The 18,392-nt window shown below is 41.3% G+C and overlaps 1 protein-coding gene across 9 annotated transcripts in view; it reads left to right on the forward strand.

Annotated features, from left to right (window-relative positions):
* The window catches only part of RAD51B (RAD51 paralog B), a 560,435-nt gene that overhangs the window by 342,434 nt on the left and 199,609 nt on the right, over nt 1-18,392 (forward strand). For 7 of the 9 annotated variants that reach the window (XM_061611111.1, XM_061611108.1, XM_061611110.1 and 4 more), the window contains exon 10: nt 5,003-5,081. In XM_061611111.1, the coding sequence (XP_061467095.1) occupies nt 5,003-5,081 (79 nt within the window). Of the gene's footprint in view, nt 1-5,002; nt 5,082-5,160; nt 5,249-9,399; nt 9,929-18,392 lie in introns of those variants that run through there. The other 2 variants (XM_061611115.1, XM_061611116.1) reach the window with 2 other exon arrangements.

Consider the following 18,392-nt stretch of genomic DNA (forward strand, 5'->3'; position numbering starts at 1 on the left):
TGCCTGGAGGTTGAGCGCAGCTATTTAAGGAAAACAGGTTTATCGCAGGAGGTCATAGCCACCATTCTGGCATCACGCCGTCCATCCACAATCAGAATTTATGGTTCCACATGGTGCATCTTTGCCAGTTGGTGTGCAGCCAGGAACGTATCCCCGCTCCATGCATTAGTCTCGGAGATCCTGGCCTTCCTTCAAGAAGGATTCAACAGGGGCCTTATGGCTAGCACTTTGCGATGACAGGTCTCCGCCCTGTCATCGGTGTTATCCCTCTGTCCTTCTGGGATTACTGGTTGCAATCCTCTCATACGGCGTTTTCTCAGGGGCACTGCCACCATTTGCCCGCCTGTGGTTCATCACTATCCCTCATGGAGTCTCCAAACAGTTCTCACTGTGCTCCAGAAACCACCTTTCAAACCTCTCAATAACATTACCCTTCGCCTACTGTCATTCAAAGTGCTTTTCCGTGTGGCCATCGCCTCCGCCAGACGCATCTCAGAGCTTAATGCGCTGTCCGTGGCTAAACATCTTTGTGTTTTTCGTAAAGACTGTGTTGTCTTGAGACTGGATCCCTCCTTCATGCCTAAGGTGAACTTGCTTTTTCATCGAAAACAGATCTCTCTTCCTTCGTTCTATCTGAATCCTACTGGGCCATGGGAGAAATCCTGGCACTGTTTAGATGTCCGCAGGGCATTGAAGGTGTATCTCAACCGAACTAAAGACTTCCGACTGTCAGATTCCATGTTTGTATCTTTTCACCCCGCCTGTTTGGGGAAAAGAGTTTCTACTTCAACCCTGTCGTGTTGGCTACAAGCGTGAATTAAGCTAGCATATGAGGTTCAAAATGTGCCAGTTCCTAACCAGATAATGGCACATTCTACTCGCTCAGCTTCCACTTCGGCAGCTTTCTCAGTTAATGTTCCTCTAGAAGAGATCTGCCTCACTGCCACCTGGTCGTCTACTAATACTTTTGCAGCACATTACAAAATGGTTTCTCAGGCTTCAGCCGAGGCTACCTTTGGCCAAAAAGTCCTGCAGCACACTCTTAAACCTTGAGCCACATCACCCTCCCTATTTTTTAGATGGGGACTGCTTTGGTATATCCCACTTGATGGACTATCATCCAGGGAGAAGAGGACTTTGGTCCTTACCTGAAATAAATTTCTCCTGGATGATAGTCCATCAAGGCCCACCTCTTTGTGGCTCTGCGTGCCTTACTTTTCTAAGTTCTTCTTTTTGGTCCAGTGTGAACCTACCGGTCAACCTAAAGAATTGTTAAAATTAGTAGACACCAGCCCATACATGTTTTTTCTGCTTCATTGTTTAATCTACTTATTACTAGTAACAAAATTTTCTACATATCAAGTTAGTTATGACAACTTGTTGCCTTTGTTTTTTCGCCACATGTTTGTAACAACTCCACGTTCAATGCCAAATTTTCTCTATTGTTTATGGTTCTCTTCAATAATACTTTTAACTTTGAAGTCTTCTTTTGTGGTGTCTGTTTTTTCCATTTCAAGGGAGTAGGTCATCGCCAGTTACACTTCAATCTTAGCTGGCAACCTGATGTTTTCGTCTCATCATGAAAAGACTGCAGAGGTCAAGTGCTAGCCGACCTACTCCCAGCAATTCTGCTGTAATTTCCTGCCTACGGTCGCTAGGTGGAGCCAGAGCCCACTTGATGGACTATCATCCTGGAGAAATTTATTTCAGGTAAGGACCAAAGTCCTCTTCTCTGGATTCTCTCTGAGTTTTGTGTATTGCCATGAAAACTTAGAGGGTTGTTAAACACGTGTTTCTGACTTCAGGACTATACATTTTTTAAGATTTTGTATTGAAATGAGCTTATGGGAAGCAGCAGGATGGCATGGGGGGGTCTTTTCAATTTAATAAAACAGAATGTGAAAAATCCATGCTGGCTATAGTATACAGCCACTCTCCTGGCTGTAATGCAACATTTTGATTTTTTTTAAACGGCAAGTGTTTCTCTAGTGGATTATTGTCATTTATTTTCTTCTGATTTATACTAGACAGTAAAGAATGAAAGATCCCCTTATAACTTTCCTGTAAGAAATCTGGCAACTCCAGTGATTTTTGGGTGGAGATTGTTGCATCATTAAGTGAGGTTAAATGCAGGAAAGGGAATTCTAGTTCTGTGAGTTTGCATCACAGCTACAGATGACACACACCTTTTTTCTCCAGAAGCTTTTCTTTGTAGGAAGAACAATAACTTATGCTAAGGAAGGGAAAGTGCTTATGTTTCAGATTTGTACTATGCAGCAGGTCACTGAGTTTATATCACATCCTGAGATGGCTTTGCTGGCATCACATTACTCAAAGCAAAACACTGACAATGGTTACTAAATCTGCATTTTTAGCTGTGCTTGCTGTGTTTGTCTTATACTTTTATATCTCAGTAGTTAGGAACGATATGTACAGACCAGCAGATGTTATATATAAATCCTAATGAGAGGTTCATAAGGATCCCTACAGATGTTCCTTTAAGCAGTGTCCACCACAATTTTGTCTATCACAGAATGAACCCAATTGCAGTCAATAGGCAATCTTTTTAGATATTAAAGTGCTGATCTCAGTTATCTATCATGCTCCTCCCCCTGTCTTCAGGTGGGCTGTCTTTTTTATTTTTATAAAGTGCATCATGGTGTACATTCTTTTGAACATTCATTCATCATTGTGCTTTAAAAAAGGGAAATCAGGGTAGAAATACACTCACTATTCTGCTGGTTCCAGTGTGTCTCCACCTTTCTCTTTTGAAAATAGGGGCACATAATGCTAGTCAAACCCCACTCCTTTTTACTGTAAAACCTGGTGAGAGCAGCTTGAGTGCTCTTTTTAAAAAAAAAAAAATCAGCGTCAAAGAGATTTCACAACTGATCAGATCAACCCATTCCCCCTCCAGGTGAGGCTAATGGCAACACTTTGCTCTGGCGACTAGTCTGTTCACAGCCTCAGTATTAAAAGAGCTTCAATACTTCTCCAGATGTCATTATAAACTATGAATCAGCACTGAGCACATACGGGTTTTCCTGTAAAGTGACAGAAACTGAGCTAAATGCTTGAAAAGAATTATGTATTTAAATGCACTGAGAACTCTCACATTAGTTCAACTGCTCATTCAATGTAAACTGCTCACTCAATATGCATTTGTGTGACCCTAAAGTGGTTTGATGTGGGATGAAGGGTAAAATTACCATTTAGTGGCTGTATCAAATTAGAATAGTTAATCCAACATCATGCTGTCTTTGTCAATCCCTTTGCCTTTTGTTTTGGCACTTAGTATCTTAATAAGGCTTTCTCCATTCCTGTAGTCAGTGCAAGGCAGAGTTAAGTTTGTTATATGGAGCTCAATTATGAGTTCTTAGGAGATCCCTAATTTTCTGTACAAAAGAAAAATTATTGTTAAAATCTAGATGTTCATGTTCTAGAACAGGTTATCTGTTGGCTAACTTTAGGTGGATTCACTAACCAAATAAAAAGTGAGAAGGTGGCTAACTTTTCAGGATTTTTAAGTGGTCACGCACACTCATTCAATATATAAATGGCATAACATCAGTTGTGTGGTGGCCCTAAAAATGGACATTTAAACATACAATGCTGGGGGGAAACAGAAGGGAGTAGAAAAAGAGGAAGACCAAACAAGAGATGGATTGATTCCATAAAGAAAGCCACAGACCGGAGCTTACAAGTTCTGAACAGGATGGTTTATAACAGATGCTATTGGAGGTCACTGATTCATAGGGTCGCCATAAGTCGTAATCGACTTGAAGGCACATAACAACAACACCATACAATTATAAGGAATTTGGCTTGAGTACTTTCTTTCATAGCAGCTTCCAGGTCTTGCCAGTATGGTACTTGTTACTGCAGAAGGAGTTTCAGAACAGCTGAACACCTTCAGGCATGTTTTAGAGTCAAGAAACCTTTTGGTTTTCAGACTGCAACTTCAAAAATCAAGCTACTACTTAGTATGGTAGTAATAAAATTCTGATTCTCACATCTGAACTGTGTTGTCTAATGAGCAATAAGAAATGACAGATTTTATCATAACTCAAAAAGTAAGGGAGAGTTATAAGGTACATAGCTGGATTACTTTAATCTTGTGACAAGAGTGGCTCTGACAGTGCTGTTTGCAGGCCTTATGGATATCCATCAGTACATAAAAATGAAAGTAGTGGAGTCTGGTATATTTTGTGGGCATTGGTGAAATGGGTATGACATCACTATAATTGAAACAGAGCTCTGAAAAGAACCAGAATGTGCTTTGGATCAGTAGCCTTATTAAATGGTGCCCTTAGGGCTACAAAGTTGGAAATGCTGCTGTGAAAACCACAGACTGGGAAATTGCTTTCTAGTTCCTTTCCCTTTTTTTCCTGAGGCAGAAATGGCTGAGGAAATCTGCTTCAAATTTGGATTGTAGACATGTTTTGCAGGAACGGCACCACCAAGTTGCATGAACTACCAACATCCAATGTGGAGTTTCAATATGCAAATCATAATATAAGAGGCTGGTTGAATGGACCCATGTTGGCTGGAACAATGGAATATTTTACAGCAAGTGTTCTTAAGACATCAAAACCAACATGGGTACAAGGTTTGGCTATTGTTAGCTCCTTTCTAAATGGGGTCTCATTGTTGTGCCATAGTCCAATTTCTGTCCTGTGCTGGAACACACAGATTAGCCAGGAGTTTAGAGTATTCCTTATTGCATATTAAAACATATACAACTTAATGGAAGCTAGTGTATTCAAATGGTGTGGTATTTTGGAAATCATAAAATCAGAATTTTGAAGGGCACATTTTTACAAATAAATGTGGTGTAAGTATAAGCTCTTTGTAGAGCTGCTGTCAGAAAGACTTCTGATGGCTGCAGTTATTGAGTTTTCTCTGCAAACTGGCTTTGTAATCGGTAGTAGTACACAATCAGAATTTTTGTTGGTTTTGTCTTTAATTCTGCAGCTTCTTGGTTTTGTCTTTATTTCTTCAGCTTCTGATTGCCAAGTCCCCCATTGCGCCATTCACATCTTTCCTATACACAATTGAAAATTCTGGATTCATTCTCCAAGGTAAGACCGTGAAGGGAAAATGAACTTTGCTTTATTGTTTGGGTTTCAGGTAAGTCTGTCTCTTTCTGTTTTATACTAGATTTGAGTTGAAGCATTGTGGGCTGTGAGGAGAAGAAAATGCCAGAAGTCTTACATTTGTTCTTGTATTACCAGCACATCAGGTATACTTCTAACTGAGTGAGGCTTCTGTCTTCAGCTATGCAAAACAAAACAATATGGCACCCTCTTGACCATACTATTTTGACCAGGTCATTATACTTGTTCCATTTATGATTGCCCTTCAAAGGCCTGCCTGGCTGTAAAATATCCAATGCTTATGAGGTACTGTAACAATCTGCAGATATGCTGAGTCTGGGTTTTGTTGAATTGACTTCCGTAGCAGAAGTGCTATATCAGCAGATTATACTCTTGAGTCCATTCTGTTGATGCCTTTTGAATTCCTGAATGTATGAATGCTCATGAACCTGTGGTGATTCATGTCACTAAAAGAAAGTCTGGTTCACAATTGTTCCTTCATCAGTAGTTTTAAACTTGGTGTGTGGCTGCATCAAAAATGATGAACAAGCCCGTGATCTCAGCTTCGTTGAGGAATCTGTTCATGCACTGAATGGGACAGCAGAAGTAGCAAATGTGGTGCCCTCCAGTTGCTTTTGGACAACAACTCCCATCACCCCTTGCCATTCTGACTGTGGTTTATGGGATTTATATCCAACATCATCTGGAGAACACCATGTTAGCTATGCCTGGATTACTACATACATGTAGAAGAAGAGGCTGGAGAAGGAAGTCCCTGTACAGCTGCCTTTGTGTTTCTTGAGAGTGAGACAATTCAAGCATTCAGAAACAGCACCTTGTGCAACCATCTATTGACTACTGTATACTACTTATGTGAGTGATTACATGTTTGATTGTAATAATATTTTTTTAAAACCCTCCTGCACATAACATATTTGAAGCAATACTACCCCAAGAAGCCTGTAGCATGTGCTACTTCTGAACGTTTGCTTGTTCTCTGAAATGTGCTTTCTGTAGGCTCATTCTTTCTCCACGTTTGAACAGTGTGTTTGCTTCCTTCTGAATGTCAAATGTTTGATCTGCCTTATTTGGCTAGCCAAACTACAACTCTGTGGAGATGAGATAGGGTTTTTAAGGCTGCTAACCAAGACATAGACCTTGTTTGGATATTATTTTCCTCCTCACCACTCTGTGTGGTGAGATTGGAAACAGGTCTTGGGGTTCACAGGCTTCCTGCCTCTCCTTTCACCACAAGTAGGAATTGATGCTCAAACTAAGGGATCCTGCTCCTGTATGAACATAGGTTCTTCCTGACCACTCAGAATAAACCCTCGATAGGAATATCAGATCTAATGTTCAAATAAATGGGAGAATTTCCTGTATAGGTATTATCTTTTATGTGTAGTGAGAGGGGCCAGAATTGCTGCAATTATTGTTTGCTGCAGGAGACCAACCAAAAGGCTGTGTATTTATCTATAGCAGAATGGTTCAGTGTGTTATGCTGAAGGTTGTATATGATTGTTTTATATTGTGATAACTTACCAAATATTATATATTAGGCTGTATTTAGACTTAGTTGTGCTAACTCGATTCCCAGTGATTTCATTGGGTCTAGTCTAAGCACAAATAAGTCTAAATCTAATCTTCTGGTCTGATGTGTATCAGGAGATTTCTAAGATTATCCAGGACCCTATTCAAGTGACTCCACAATTATATTTGCTATCCATTTTGAGGACTTAACCATGAGTGTCCAACCAAAGGACTTATTGTGTTGTGGAAGGGATTACAAGGTCTGAATATTTCTTTGTGGTACACAAATGTTTGGAACTTAGCTGTATCTGAGAAGATAACTCACAAGTTAAGGGTCTTGAAAGAAACTGAGAACCCAAAAGCTTTCTATGCTATTTGGTGGACGTTTATCACCTACGCCTTTGCTAATGATTTACTGTGTTCTATATCTGCACTGATGCCTGAAATTTGGAACTCCTGACATGTATCTTGCTTGACATTTGATGATCTATATCTATATATGTTACATGAAATATGTTTGTAAGCAGCCAGTTGGATATTTGACATCAGATGTCATTTGACCTTTCTTTACATGTATGCTCCCATGGTTCTTGTTTGTGTTTTCTTTGTTTGTTTCATTAATGTCCCCCTTGCAAAAAATTGTTTAAAAGCCTAAATCCAATCCATTGCATGAGCAATAAATGTTGATGATGAGAGGAGTGGAGCAGGGTATGGAGGAAATGCGCCAGTCCAAATTCTGTCCCTGATGTTGCTGCACGTAGAGGCTAGTGGGAGAACTTCCAAACGAGGCCATACTTGGATTTTTTTGAATCAGCTGAAAAGATGGTCAGAAGTTGCATAAAAGGAATAACCTTTTTTTTTCCCCTGGAGGGAAGCTTGTTGAGAGGTGTCAGGTAAAAAGGATGGTATCTACGCTGGTGGCAGAACACTTTAGTGCTAATGAATGGGCTCTATTCCACAGTCTAATGTCAGAGGCAACATTTCCATTCATTCTTTATTGTGTGAGGCAGTCAGTGTGAGGGGGAGAGCACATTCAAAGTATGTGACAAGGGAACAAGTGGATGAGTGTGGGAACTAGTAAAGAACAACAGCTGTCTGAAAAATAAAGCTTATGGGGAACGGGAAGGGGAAATCGTTTCACAACCAGAAGGCCACAAAACAAGCTGATATTAGAAAATATACCTGAAACCTCTTTTATTGTGGAGGACAGGAAGGAAACATACAAAAACATAGTCAAAAGTTTGATTTAGCAGCTCTGCAGGCAATTTCTCTTGCCATCCTTAGAGGATTAGGATGTGAGGATAGAGCTAAAACTGCAAGTTGCTTTTCATCTCTTTTGTTCCTTGGCCCTTGTGGTTAATAAACGGCAGGAGAGGATGGCTAGTTAGGGATTTCACTGACTGCTGTTTGATGCAGTTTAAGGAGCTACTCTGCTATTGTTTGTAGTTAAAATGGAAAACGGAACTGTTCTCCATTTGCAAAAGTCTCCAGCTTCCTAGGGAAAAGAAGGCTGAGAGTGAAAAAGCTATTAAAATGGTAATGCCGCCGCCTCATTCGGAGGAGTACATGAAAATCCCCTTTGTTGATGTAAATTGCTGCTCTATTGCCTGGTCTCTTTCGATCTCATGGTCTTGGTACAAGCACTGAAAATTGTTTAGTGAAACTTGGATGCAGGGAAAACTGCACCTCTTATATCATTTTAGGAGATCGCCAAACTGCCCAAGAGCACTGCAGTAGGAGACTTCTGTGCCTTTGTAAAATTGAAGTGTTCAGTGGTGAAAAGAATCCAATTATTCAGTGTCTCTTTTATTGCTGCTTTCGCTGTTGAGAAATGTTGTTCAACCATTTGAAGACAAGAATGGCTGGTCAAAGAGTTGAGTTGGATTTTGAACTATGTTTCAAGTACATTCTGTGAACAAGGGAAAAGATAAGTAAGCCCCAGTATATCTTACACAAAGTCTTTAAAGCTTGAGAAGCCTGGGTTTAAAATTCTAATTTTGTAAGTATTGTCAGTTATATAAAGGGACTAATCAAAAGCCTCAATTTGCACATTGTTGATTATATCCTCATATGTGAATCTGAATGTTGTCACTGAACTCTGCAGTGGTATCCAAAGCTGGTTTAAACTGTATTTTTAAAGACCCCGAAAAGACTTTAAAATATTAATAAAGTTCCGTATTTATATTTATTCCTTCTCAGTAACTCCAATTTAATGAGGCCAAATGTACAGGTTTAAAGATTATTTTTCTATCAGAGACACAAGCCTTGTTCTTTACGGCTGAATAATCTATTTGAAATTTAGTTCTACTTATATACATTTTTCAGCAGTCAGATTCATTCACCAGTTAGATGCTGATCTCTTTGGTGGAGTAGTTCATTTTCACCCCATTACTATGTCCTGCCAGTAGAGGAAAAGGAAGGAAATGTGTTTGTGTCAGGAAAGGAAATAGTTATGATTCAGACAAACAGCTTGTAATGTTTGGAGGGTGGAGAGTACAAGAGTTATTTTCTTAAACACCTTTATACCTGCATTTACTGGTAGAGCTATTCTTGAAGCAACTTATTTTTATACCAGTTCTTGAAAATGGTGACATTTGTGAAATCTATAACTGCAGTTACTCCACTAGCTCAGAGGTAAATAAATGGGATTTTAACTTGGGGGTGGTAGATTACTTGGGACATTTGATTGTTATACTAACTTTTAGTGAGAGGAAAATGTCTAAAATGTTGCAAACCAAGCATACATGTTCAATATATTACTTTTTGCCTTCAGGCAATATTCTCCATTGATGCCTGCATGTTGAAGAAGATTGTGGGGATGAAGCACACACTCACATCATGCTGGATGCTGGCCAGGACTCCTGGGGCTTCACTTTTGGCCCAAGGAAACTGAAAGCCTGCTCTTAATACAGTCAGTGAACATCCCCTGCAGCTGCACGCTACAGAGAAGATCTGTAGTGGTGGGCAAGCTGTTTTTCAAGGAAGTTTATCTGCCATTACTGAACTTCTAATTGAGAGACCCCTGGCAAGCTTCTAAGGAACCCCAGAGTTCTCCACAATACAGTTTGGAAACCATTGCTTTAGTGCATGGAGAAATGCACTAAAGGCGCTATTTTTTGTACTAACAGATCATCCCGAAGCTTGCTCAGTCTTCCACATTTCAGTTTGACCACTTTCTGTTGAGGGTGTTCTATGCAAAGAGTTTTATGGAACAGTATCATTGTTGTTTTCTTCTTCTGAGAGTGCTATAGAGTTTAGTAATCTGTGTAGACTTAAGGACCATCTTTAACTCCATTGTACAACAAGGACCCATTTTTAATTTGTTACTAGATTTGTCTGCTCATTTTTTCGCTTTTAATTCTGTCTTTCTCCTCTCACTTTCCTTTTTTCATCGTTTACTGTTCCCTTTCACTTCATCTCTCACTTCCTTCTCTTAACAAAATTTAAATAGTGCTGCTGCTGGTGTGACCCTTCTTAAAATGGTGTATCCCCATATTAGAGTTACAAGGCACCAACTGAGGATCAAAGCTAGGGCTCATCCAGATGACTGTATAATGTGCGATATGATCGCTTTGTGTATTCATTAATTTTCGGTGCTCCATATGACGTCGTCCGTTTTTGTGCATTTTCACACAGTTAAATCCACTTTTGCAGTACTGCAAAAAATGCGATGTGCTTTTTAAAATCGGGAATCATCTGCTGTACCTTAAGGCGCTCGGATGCAATACTGTGGACTTTAGAGCTGTGGGCAGTCCATGGGCGTTTCCCCATACCCCTTCCCTCGTTCCCAGCCAATCATGTATTTCCACTTTTGCGCATGTGCATGAATGTCCAGGGAAAGCCCGGGAAAACTGAACCAATCAAAGCAATGGTGTGGTGTTGGGGGAGCTCTGCAACTTCTACTGCGCAGCTACAGCCGTTTATTTTTAGCCAGCCTGCGAACTGGGTGGCCGCTCCAGGTGAGATCTGCAGTTGTGGTTGTTTGTAAAGCCCTCCTTTTCCTGGCTGGTCTCGCTCAAGTGCGGCTGGTTGGTGCAGGGAGCTCACTTTGCTCTTTCCTCCTCACTCAGAGACAGACAGACATGCACAGGCACACAGAGCGGAGAAAAGCGAGAGCCTGGCGCTTTGCAAACGGCCACGGGAAGGAAAGGGAGAAGGAGGGGGGTGAAGGCAACGGAGCATCAAGTTTTGTCTGAAGTGGTTAGGAAGCTGCTGGGAAGCCTCTCTCTTGGTTGCTGTTCCCTGACGCTGATGCCACCGCCGCCACCTATGCGAAGAGTGAGAGGCAGGCAGAGAGAGAGAATGGGGAGGAGCTGGGAGCCGCCACCGTGCGCTGCACTCTAGAAAAGCTTGGGGGTCAGGAACCTTGCAGTGGAGCCAGAGGTCCCAGCTGGCATTCCTGCATGGTATTCAATTTATTGGACATTTGGGGGGGATGAAAGGTACAAGGACAACTTGAATCGAGAACGCGCCTGGGCGGGTGTGCGCAAATATGCAGAGTCACAAAGCTGCCATGTCACCCCAGGAAAAGTTGGTTCTGCAAGAAGGGGGGTGATCCCCATTAAATGCTCAGCTTTCCTGCCATTCTTTACAAAAGAAGCTAGTAGCAGCTCCTCAGTGCGCCAATACCTCCCCTTTCCATTCTGGAGAAATAAGTGGAATTGCCAGCTGTGTGTATCTCCAGAATTATTGGCATATACGTGGTTTGCTAGAGTGTCTCGGATGCCCGCAACCATAGAGACTGGTGGTCTACCTTCCTAGACATGATACATCATTACTTGCAGTTCTGGAGAAATAAGTGGAATTGCCTGCCGTGTGTATCTCCAGAAACTGTAATATGCATAAAGGCAGAAAAGCATACAGTCGGTTTTGCGAAATATCGCAAACGCAAGCAAACAAAAACACAGGAATTATTGGCATATAAGTGGTTTGCTAGAGTGTCTCGGATGCCCGCAACCATAGAGACTGGTGGTCTACCTTCCTAGACATGATACATCGTTACTTGCAGTTCTGGAGAAATAAGTGGAATTGCCTGCTGTGTGTATCTCCAGAAACTGTAATATGCATAAAGGCAGAAAAGCATACAGTCGGTTTTGCGAAATATCGCAAACGCAAGCAAACAAAAACACAGGAATTATTGGCATATAAGTGGTTTGCTAGAGTGTCTCGGATGCCCGCAACCATAGAGACTGGTGGTCTACCTTCCTAGACATGATACATCGTTACTTGCAGTTCTGGAGAAATAAGTGGAATTGCCTGCTGTGTGTATCTCCAGAAACTGTAATATGCATAAAGGCAGAAAAGCATACAGTCGGTTTTGCGAAATATCGCAAACGCAAGCAAACAAAAACACAGGAATTATTGGCATATAAGTGGTTTGCTAGAGTGTCTCGGACACCTGCAACCATAGAGACTGGTAGTCTACCTTCCTAGATATGACACGTCATTACTTGCTTGCAGTTCCATGAGAAATAAGTGGAATTGCCAGGCGTGTTTACCCCCAGAAAATTTGATACGCAAAAAGGCAAAAATACATTTGGTTTAGCGAAATATCGCAAATGCAAGCAAACAACAATACAGCAATTATTGTCAGATAAGTGGTTTGCAGTTCTCTTTTATCAGAGGGAACACTTCAAAGCGGAGAAAGAGGAAAGGATGTTTAGCAGCTCTAACCTCATTCCCCCTGCATGCATTCCTATTAGAAATTGTTCCTGGAGAATATGTCCAGTGCGCGTGTGTGCGTGCAAAAGGGGGAGGGGAGGCCCTGGACTCAGCACCACTATCATCAGCCCCCAAGAATCGAGGGATCCAGCAGCCGTGTGGGGTTCCTTAGCTAGGAAAGGCTGCTGGGGGCTGCGAGGGGGGGAGATGGAGATCCCCCTCCCCCAAGCCCCGGCTTGTGAACAATGTTGCCAGAAGGGAGGAAAATGTAGCCGCCGCCACCACCACCTCCCGCCGCGCTGAGCTTGCTACATTGCGGCACTTCCTATCCCAAAGTTTTGCTTGTGCAGCTGCTGTGAAGTAGCCTCCTCCAGCATCACCCCCGCATGAGCCAAGGAAGCTCAGCGTGGCTCCGGCGCTGCTGGGGCTCCTGCTGTTCCTGGGCTCCGGGGTGGCACACGACCCTGTCCAGGCACCCGTTGCACTCTAGCTGCCCTCAACTGCACAAGGCCGAAATTTAATAACTGTAAGTGGAGCTGTACAAGAGCCAAAAACTCGGTGAACTCCATTACAGCCACTACTACCAAACCAACAGGAAATTCAAACTTTCACGCTCTTACGTTCAAGTGCATGTGCATTATTGTGCTTCGGTGCAAAGGGGGAGAGGAGTATATGTCATATTTTGCGGACCAATTGGCTGATAGGGGGTGGTGTTGCAGATGGAGCTGGAAAAAAGGAAAAAGAATGTACAGGTCTTCCCGCTGTGTGTGCAGGCGCAAAAAAAGCGTATTTTTCAGATCGGAAAAGAGCGAATTTCAGGCAAAGTGGGAACTGTCAGATGACAAAGCGAATACGGAAAACGTGGACTATCCGGGTCAGTTTGGACGAGCCCCTAGACTGTCAGGGCTGAAATAATGCACATTTTCCCCTAATACATGCATTTTTAACATATTGTTTTGTTGAAGAACTGCATCACAAAATTCAGAGAACTGAATTTTGAAGGCTAACACTACTTTGATTCACTTGTGGGTTCAAGAATTGCAAATCAGGTAGTTTCTCATTAAAATGCAAACAAAATCAAGTTTCTCTCCCATCCCTAACTCGGAGAGCTTTTTAATTTCCTCCCCTCCTCCCTTTCTGCCAGACATCAGGACTTAAAGAGCAGTGGCCCTGGGGAACTTATACCTGATGAAGGGTATCAGGGCTCTTTAAGTCTTCAGATCTAACAGAAAGAGAGGATGGAAGGGGGAAAGCGCCCTCTCCCCACTCTCTACCGCCACTACCATCTCTGTCCCTGCTTGCCAGTAAATTCAAGTATGGTTGGGGAAGGTACTTTGGAGCGTGGGTATATCTATAGCCAAAAGAACATCCTCATTTTTAAAAAATTAGTGCAGGCTAAACTACTGCAGAGTAAACAAAATACAGCACATGAAGTGCAGCTTTCAGCAGTGTCTAAGAGCAAATGTAGGGAAACTCGAGTACAGTGTATACATAACAGATGCTACCTAAACTTGAGCTCAGTCAGTGGTGCAGTTAAGTAATTCTAGACTCTGAACTTAATGGTCTTAAGGGAAGGGGCCCTCTCGCTAGATTGGTATTGTGTATTATTGCACTTATTTCAAAATGCGGTAAGCTAGCTCTGCTGCCTTTGGGGCTCATGTTGTTGGACGGGACCATGAATGTCTGCCCCAAGTTGTAACCAATGGCACTCCTGAGCTCAGTTTGGTTAGGGAGCTTCCCGAAGCTTGTTCAGATGAGATCAAGGACTGCATAGTTTCCTTGGTCCATGAGTTTCCCAGAGCTGTGCCTTATGGGCTAGCTCAGAGTATGTTCTGAATCGTTAAAAATCAGCCGGGGGGGGGCCTTTTACAGAGCTCTGTCTGAGCTGTGGTTACCATCCAGGATTTGGACAAGAAGCAGAAAAACACTTTTGATTGTTGTACTATCTGCTTAGCAGTTCAACAAAATGCTCTTCATCAAACACACATATTTCATCACAAAAATTAAAACACAAAACTTAGCTCAGCTCTAAATAAAAGAGAAATCATGCAAACATTCCTTTTTGTATTAGATTAGTTTGTAAAACTAGGTATTTAATTAAATTTTGGAGCTTTGGGTCTGGTCCAGCAAGCCACTTAAACACATCTTGATTTCATCTGCCAGATGCGTACCCTTGAAAGCAATCCTAGACTGTAAAGGAGAGCAAGGAAACCCTACAGATTGAATAAATTCTAGACTGTGGCTTTTGCCAGGGCAAAAGTTTAGTGACATTTTCCTTAGCCGTACCTCTTAATAAATACAGGAAAATATTTATGGGGCAAAAGAGGGTGCCTGCAGAACGATGTAAGGGTAGAAATAACTTGCTATAGAAACAAGCCTCCTTTGGGGGTGGGGGGAATTGCACTATGATTATGTTTTTCTTTGTTGTTGTGTCTGTTACATCTGTTTTGACTAGTGAAATTTATAGATTGGCTTGACTGCACACACACAGTTGAATTCACTGACTTGAATCATTTTTAAGTTCTATGTTCTACCCACTGCCTTACAAATACCACATAGCTCTCTGATCTATTTTCATTTTGTGTTACATTTCAAACGTTCCTTAACACTTTTCTTTAGTTCAAGGAGACCAGGAAAATGGCAGATTCCCCAGTCTAAGAAGAGCTAAGCTTTGTTTGCCCATCTCCAGCTGCCTTTGGGAGACTGGCGCTGGGCCAAAATACAATATGGGTGAGAGTTGCTGCTGCTATCCTACTCTACCAGCTAGCTCTTTTTGCATTTGGTGGGTGTGCCTGTAATTGGCCTGGAAGAAGGACTGATGCAACAGCAACAGATATGCATCTTAATTTAAAATTGTGGAGGAAGAGGAGGAACCTAGTGGAGGGCAATGGGCAGGACCCTCAAAATCTGGGCTGTTGGCCTGAAGGCCCAAAGGTGGGCCCCTAGACCCAAAGAAATAGAAACCCTACATGTGGCTAGTAACAGCTCCACTTCTGCCCCATTCCCCCTGTCCTGCCTGTCATATGGCCTGAGGGAAGGAATTACAGGCAGTTTTGAAAGGGATTCTTCTAAAGCTTTCGCTGAGTCCAGTGACCTTGTTCAAGGATTGCACTGTTTCCTTGCTCACAGGGCTCAAAGTCTTATTTGAGCTGTGTCCTTTAGAGTAGTTCTGAGTGCATTCAGCCTTCAGCTTGTGCAGTCTTCCTCCTAATGTCCAGATCATGGATAAAAAGTAGATGCAATTTTGATGAATGCTGAAAAGCACAGCAAACAAGCAGATGTGTTTTTGACAATAACCAAAGTGAAAATGAAACTCAAAAGGCTATTTGGCTCAGCTTGCCTTGTCTTTTCATTCTAAAAAGATGTTTACAACAAAACCTTTAACTATGTTGCTGGAAGCAAGTCACATCTAGATCATTCAAGTGAAAGTGAAAAAGAAAAATTGTAATTTTTAACTTTCTCCTCCTGTCTCCTTACCATGCTAAGCAAGTAAATAAACAGCAAAAATATATTCCCTGGCCTTTTTCTTTGGTGAAAAGCTTATCTTTAACTTTTACTTCTATGTTGTAGTGACTTCACAAATTATCTTGTAATTTCTACTTATTAAGTTGATTAGGGGACTGATCATATTTACTTTCCTGCCATTAGCATGATTACTGCCATTAGCAGCCTCTGGCACTAACATATTGAAAGTAGTCCTGGATTAAAACAGACAAGGTTACCATTTTCAAGTATACCTACTTAAATAGGGATTCAGCTATCTCATACACATGCAGTGTAATTCTGCAGAGGGTACCAATGCCTAACACCAAAGCCCCATTTATGCATTACTTGCATGTCTGTGGTGACTGTGGAGTAGGGCCATGCTTTTTATTAGTTGGTTTTCAGTGGTATTTATATGTTGTGTATAAATTAGTTTTTATTTACACTTTTGTACACCTATCTTGAAATCTTTTGATGAAGGGTGGTTAACAAATATTTTAAATACAAATAAATAATGTTTCCAAATTACCTGAATCAGGGATGTACAGTGAGATGATGCCAAGTTTGCAGATGATACCAAGTTATTTGGGATGGTAAAAGCCAGGGCTGTAGGAAAAGGGGGCATTTCATCTATGTCAATTGGACAGGTGTGAAGATGTCAAATGTTTGAGGGGGGCCTTACTTTTTTAAAAAAAACTATTTTAACTGTTTGGTGCTATCTGTTGCAGTGATAGTAAGATTATTTATTTATTTGTATGTATATAATGTAACTGTACTGCATATAGTTATAAAATTTATTACCTACCCTTTACCATGGGGTCTGCTGGAAGGTTACAACAAATTTAAAACAGATAAAAATCGCTACCGTTTTAAAACACATACCACTGTTCAAAAATGGAACAGAGCAAGATAGCTCCTTGCAGTGGCTGTCTGTCTTTTGAGTGATAGTAAAAGAGTTCCTGGTGGTAGCAAGCTCCTGGCCATCATAATTCCCCTCCTGGAATATTGCTAGATCAATGTTAACATAAAGACTTTCCAAAAAGAATAATGGCAGCAAAGAGCTGGCTGCCATTCACCTCAAGGAACTTTCTTGACATCAGTGAAAGAGATGGTGGCAGCAAACTGCTTTAATAAGGTTAAATAAAGATAAGTCTCCCAAACATCTATCTTTGATCCCTAGCCCTGCCACACAACTTCAGATGCCCATTGCAGTATCCCAAAACACCAAGGCTAAAATTGCTGCATCAAACTTTTTTGATACAGCCCTAATGAAACTCAAGTATTGCAAAGAACTCCAAATAAATATTTCCAAACTGGTTAAATGAACCACAAAATGGATGAGATTCAGTGTAAATGTAAAGTCACTCCCTTTGGGAAGAAGGGTGGGATACGAATTTAATAAAGAAATAAATAAAGTGATGCACATTGGAATAACAACAACTAAAACTCAACTTGACGGAGTGAGTGGTAACTACCCAGGAAAGAGGTCTTGGAGTTGTGGTGCATAGCTTAGTGAAAACATTAACAGTGTGATGATAGTGAAAAAGCAATGAATTGCACCCCTTTCTCCCAGTTCCCAATGCTCATTATATTTTCACTTCTACATATAACCCCTGATAGTTTTACTTTTTCCCAGTTTGATCTCCCCTTTCTCTCTCCACCCACTGGTTTTTGAGTTGAACATTTAAAAAAACACCTCACATTGTTCAAAAATATGTTGTTTAAAAAAGGAAGGAAGCTATCCAACTAAGGTAAGTCCTTTTCCTTTCTGTCATTTGATGATAGTTTTGCACATAATGATTACAAAACATAATATGTCACTATGCTTTCCTTCAGTTTCAGTCTTAAGTAGTGGGCTTTGAAGTCATGGATGTTGATTTGATTTTTATAGCACTGAAACAGAGAGCTAGAATTGACCTTCACTTTGCAAATTCTTTTTATTGCGCTCAGCCCCGAAACATGACTCATGTGCCCTTCAAGGTCTTCAGAGCAAAACTGTCCCCACAATCATAATCAGATAGAAGCTTTCCTTGTTCTCTTAATAAGGAATTGCTGATCACACCGTGCTATGCTCATATGTTTTTAGTAAAGTACTGGAGCAAATGCTGCCATGACTTGTTTCCAAGAGGCTTTTACACAGCATGGTTGAAGGTCTTGTACTGATGGGAGCTTGTGTTTTGTGTCAGTAAACTCCCCTGGGGATGGAAACATAAAACAGTACATGATTTACTCCTGCTGGGAGGAAGGGTGGGCTATAAATCAAATTATAAATAAATAAAGTTAGATATTTGTTAGTCCAGCTTGCCTCCATGAGCTATTTGCTGGTTGTTGCTCAGACAATACTGTGCTGTTAATGCTTTTCTACTAGATGGTTCTATAGTGCAATTAATTTTAATTGTAATGCCCATTCCATGCTTAATGTAGAAGAGTTCTGAATACATTCAGAAACACAAGATCTGAAAGGCTGGGAGCCACTGGCCTATGGGATTTCAAAAATCCCTAATGGATTTCAAAATAGCAGTAGGGCACTGTGAAATATTCATCCCATTCTCCCCTTATCCCATACGGCTCAAAGCCTGTAGATGCTTCTGGTCAGTTTCTGAGTACAATTCAAACTGTGGG

Source organism: Rhineura floridana, chromosome 2, assembly GCF_030035675.1.
Source record: "Rhineura floridana isolate rRhiFlo1 chromosome 2, rRhiFlo1.hap2, whole genome shotgun sequence".
Taxonomy (NCBI): Eukaryota; Metazoa; Chordata; class Lepidosauria; order Squamata; family Rhineuridae; genus Rhineura; species Rhineura floridana.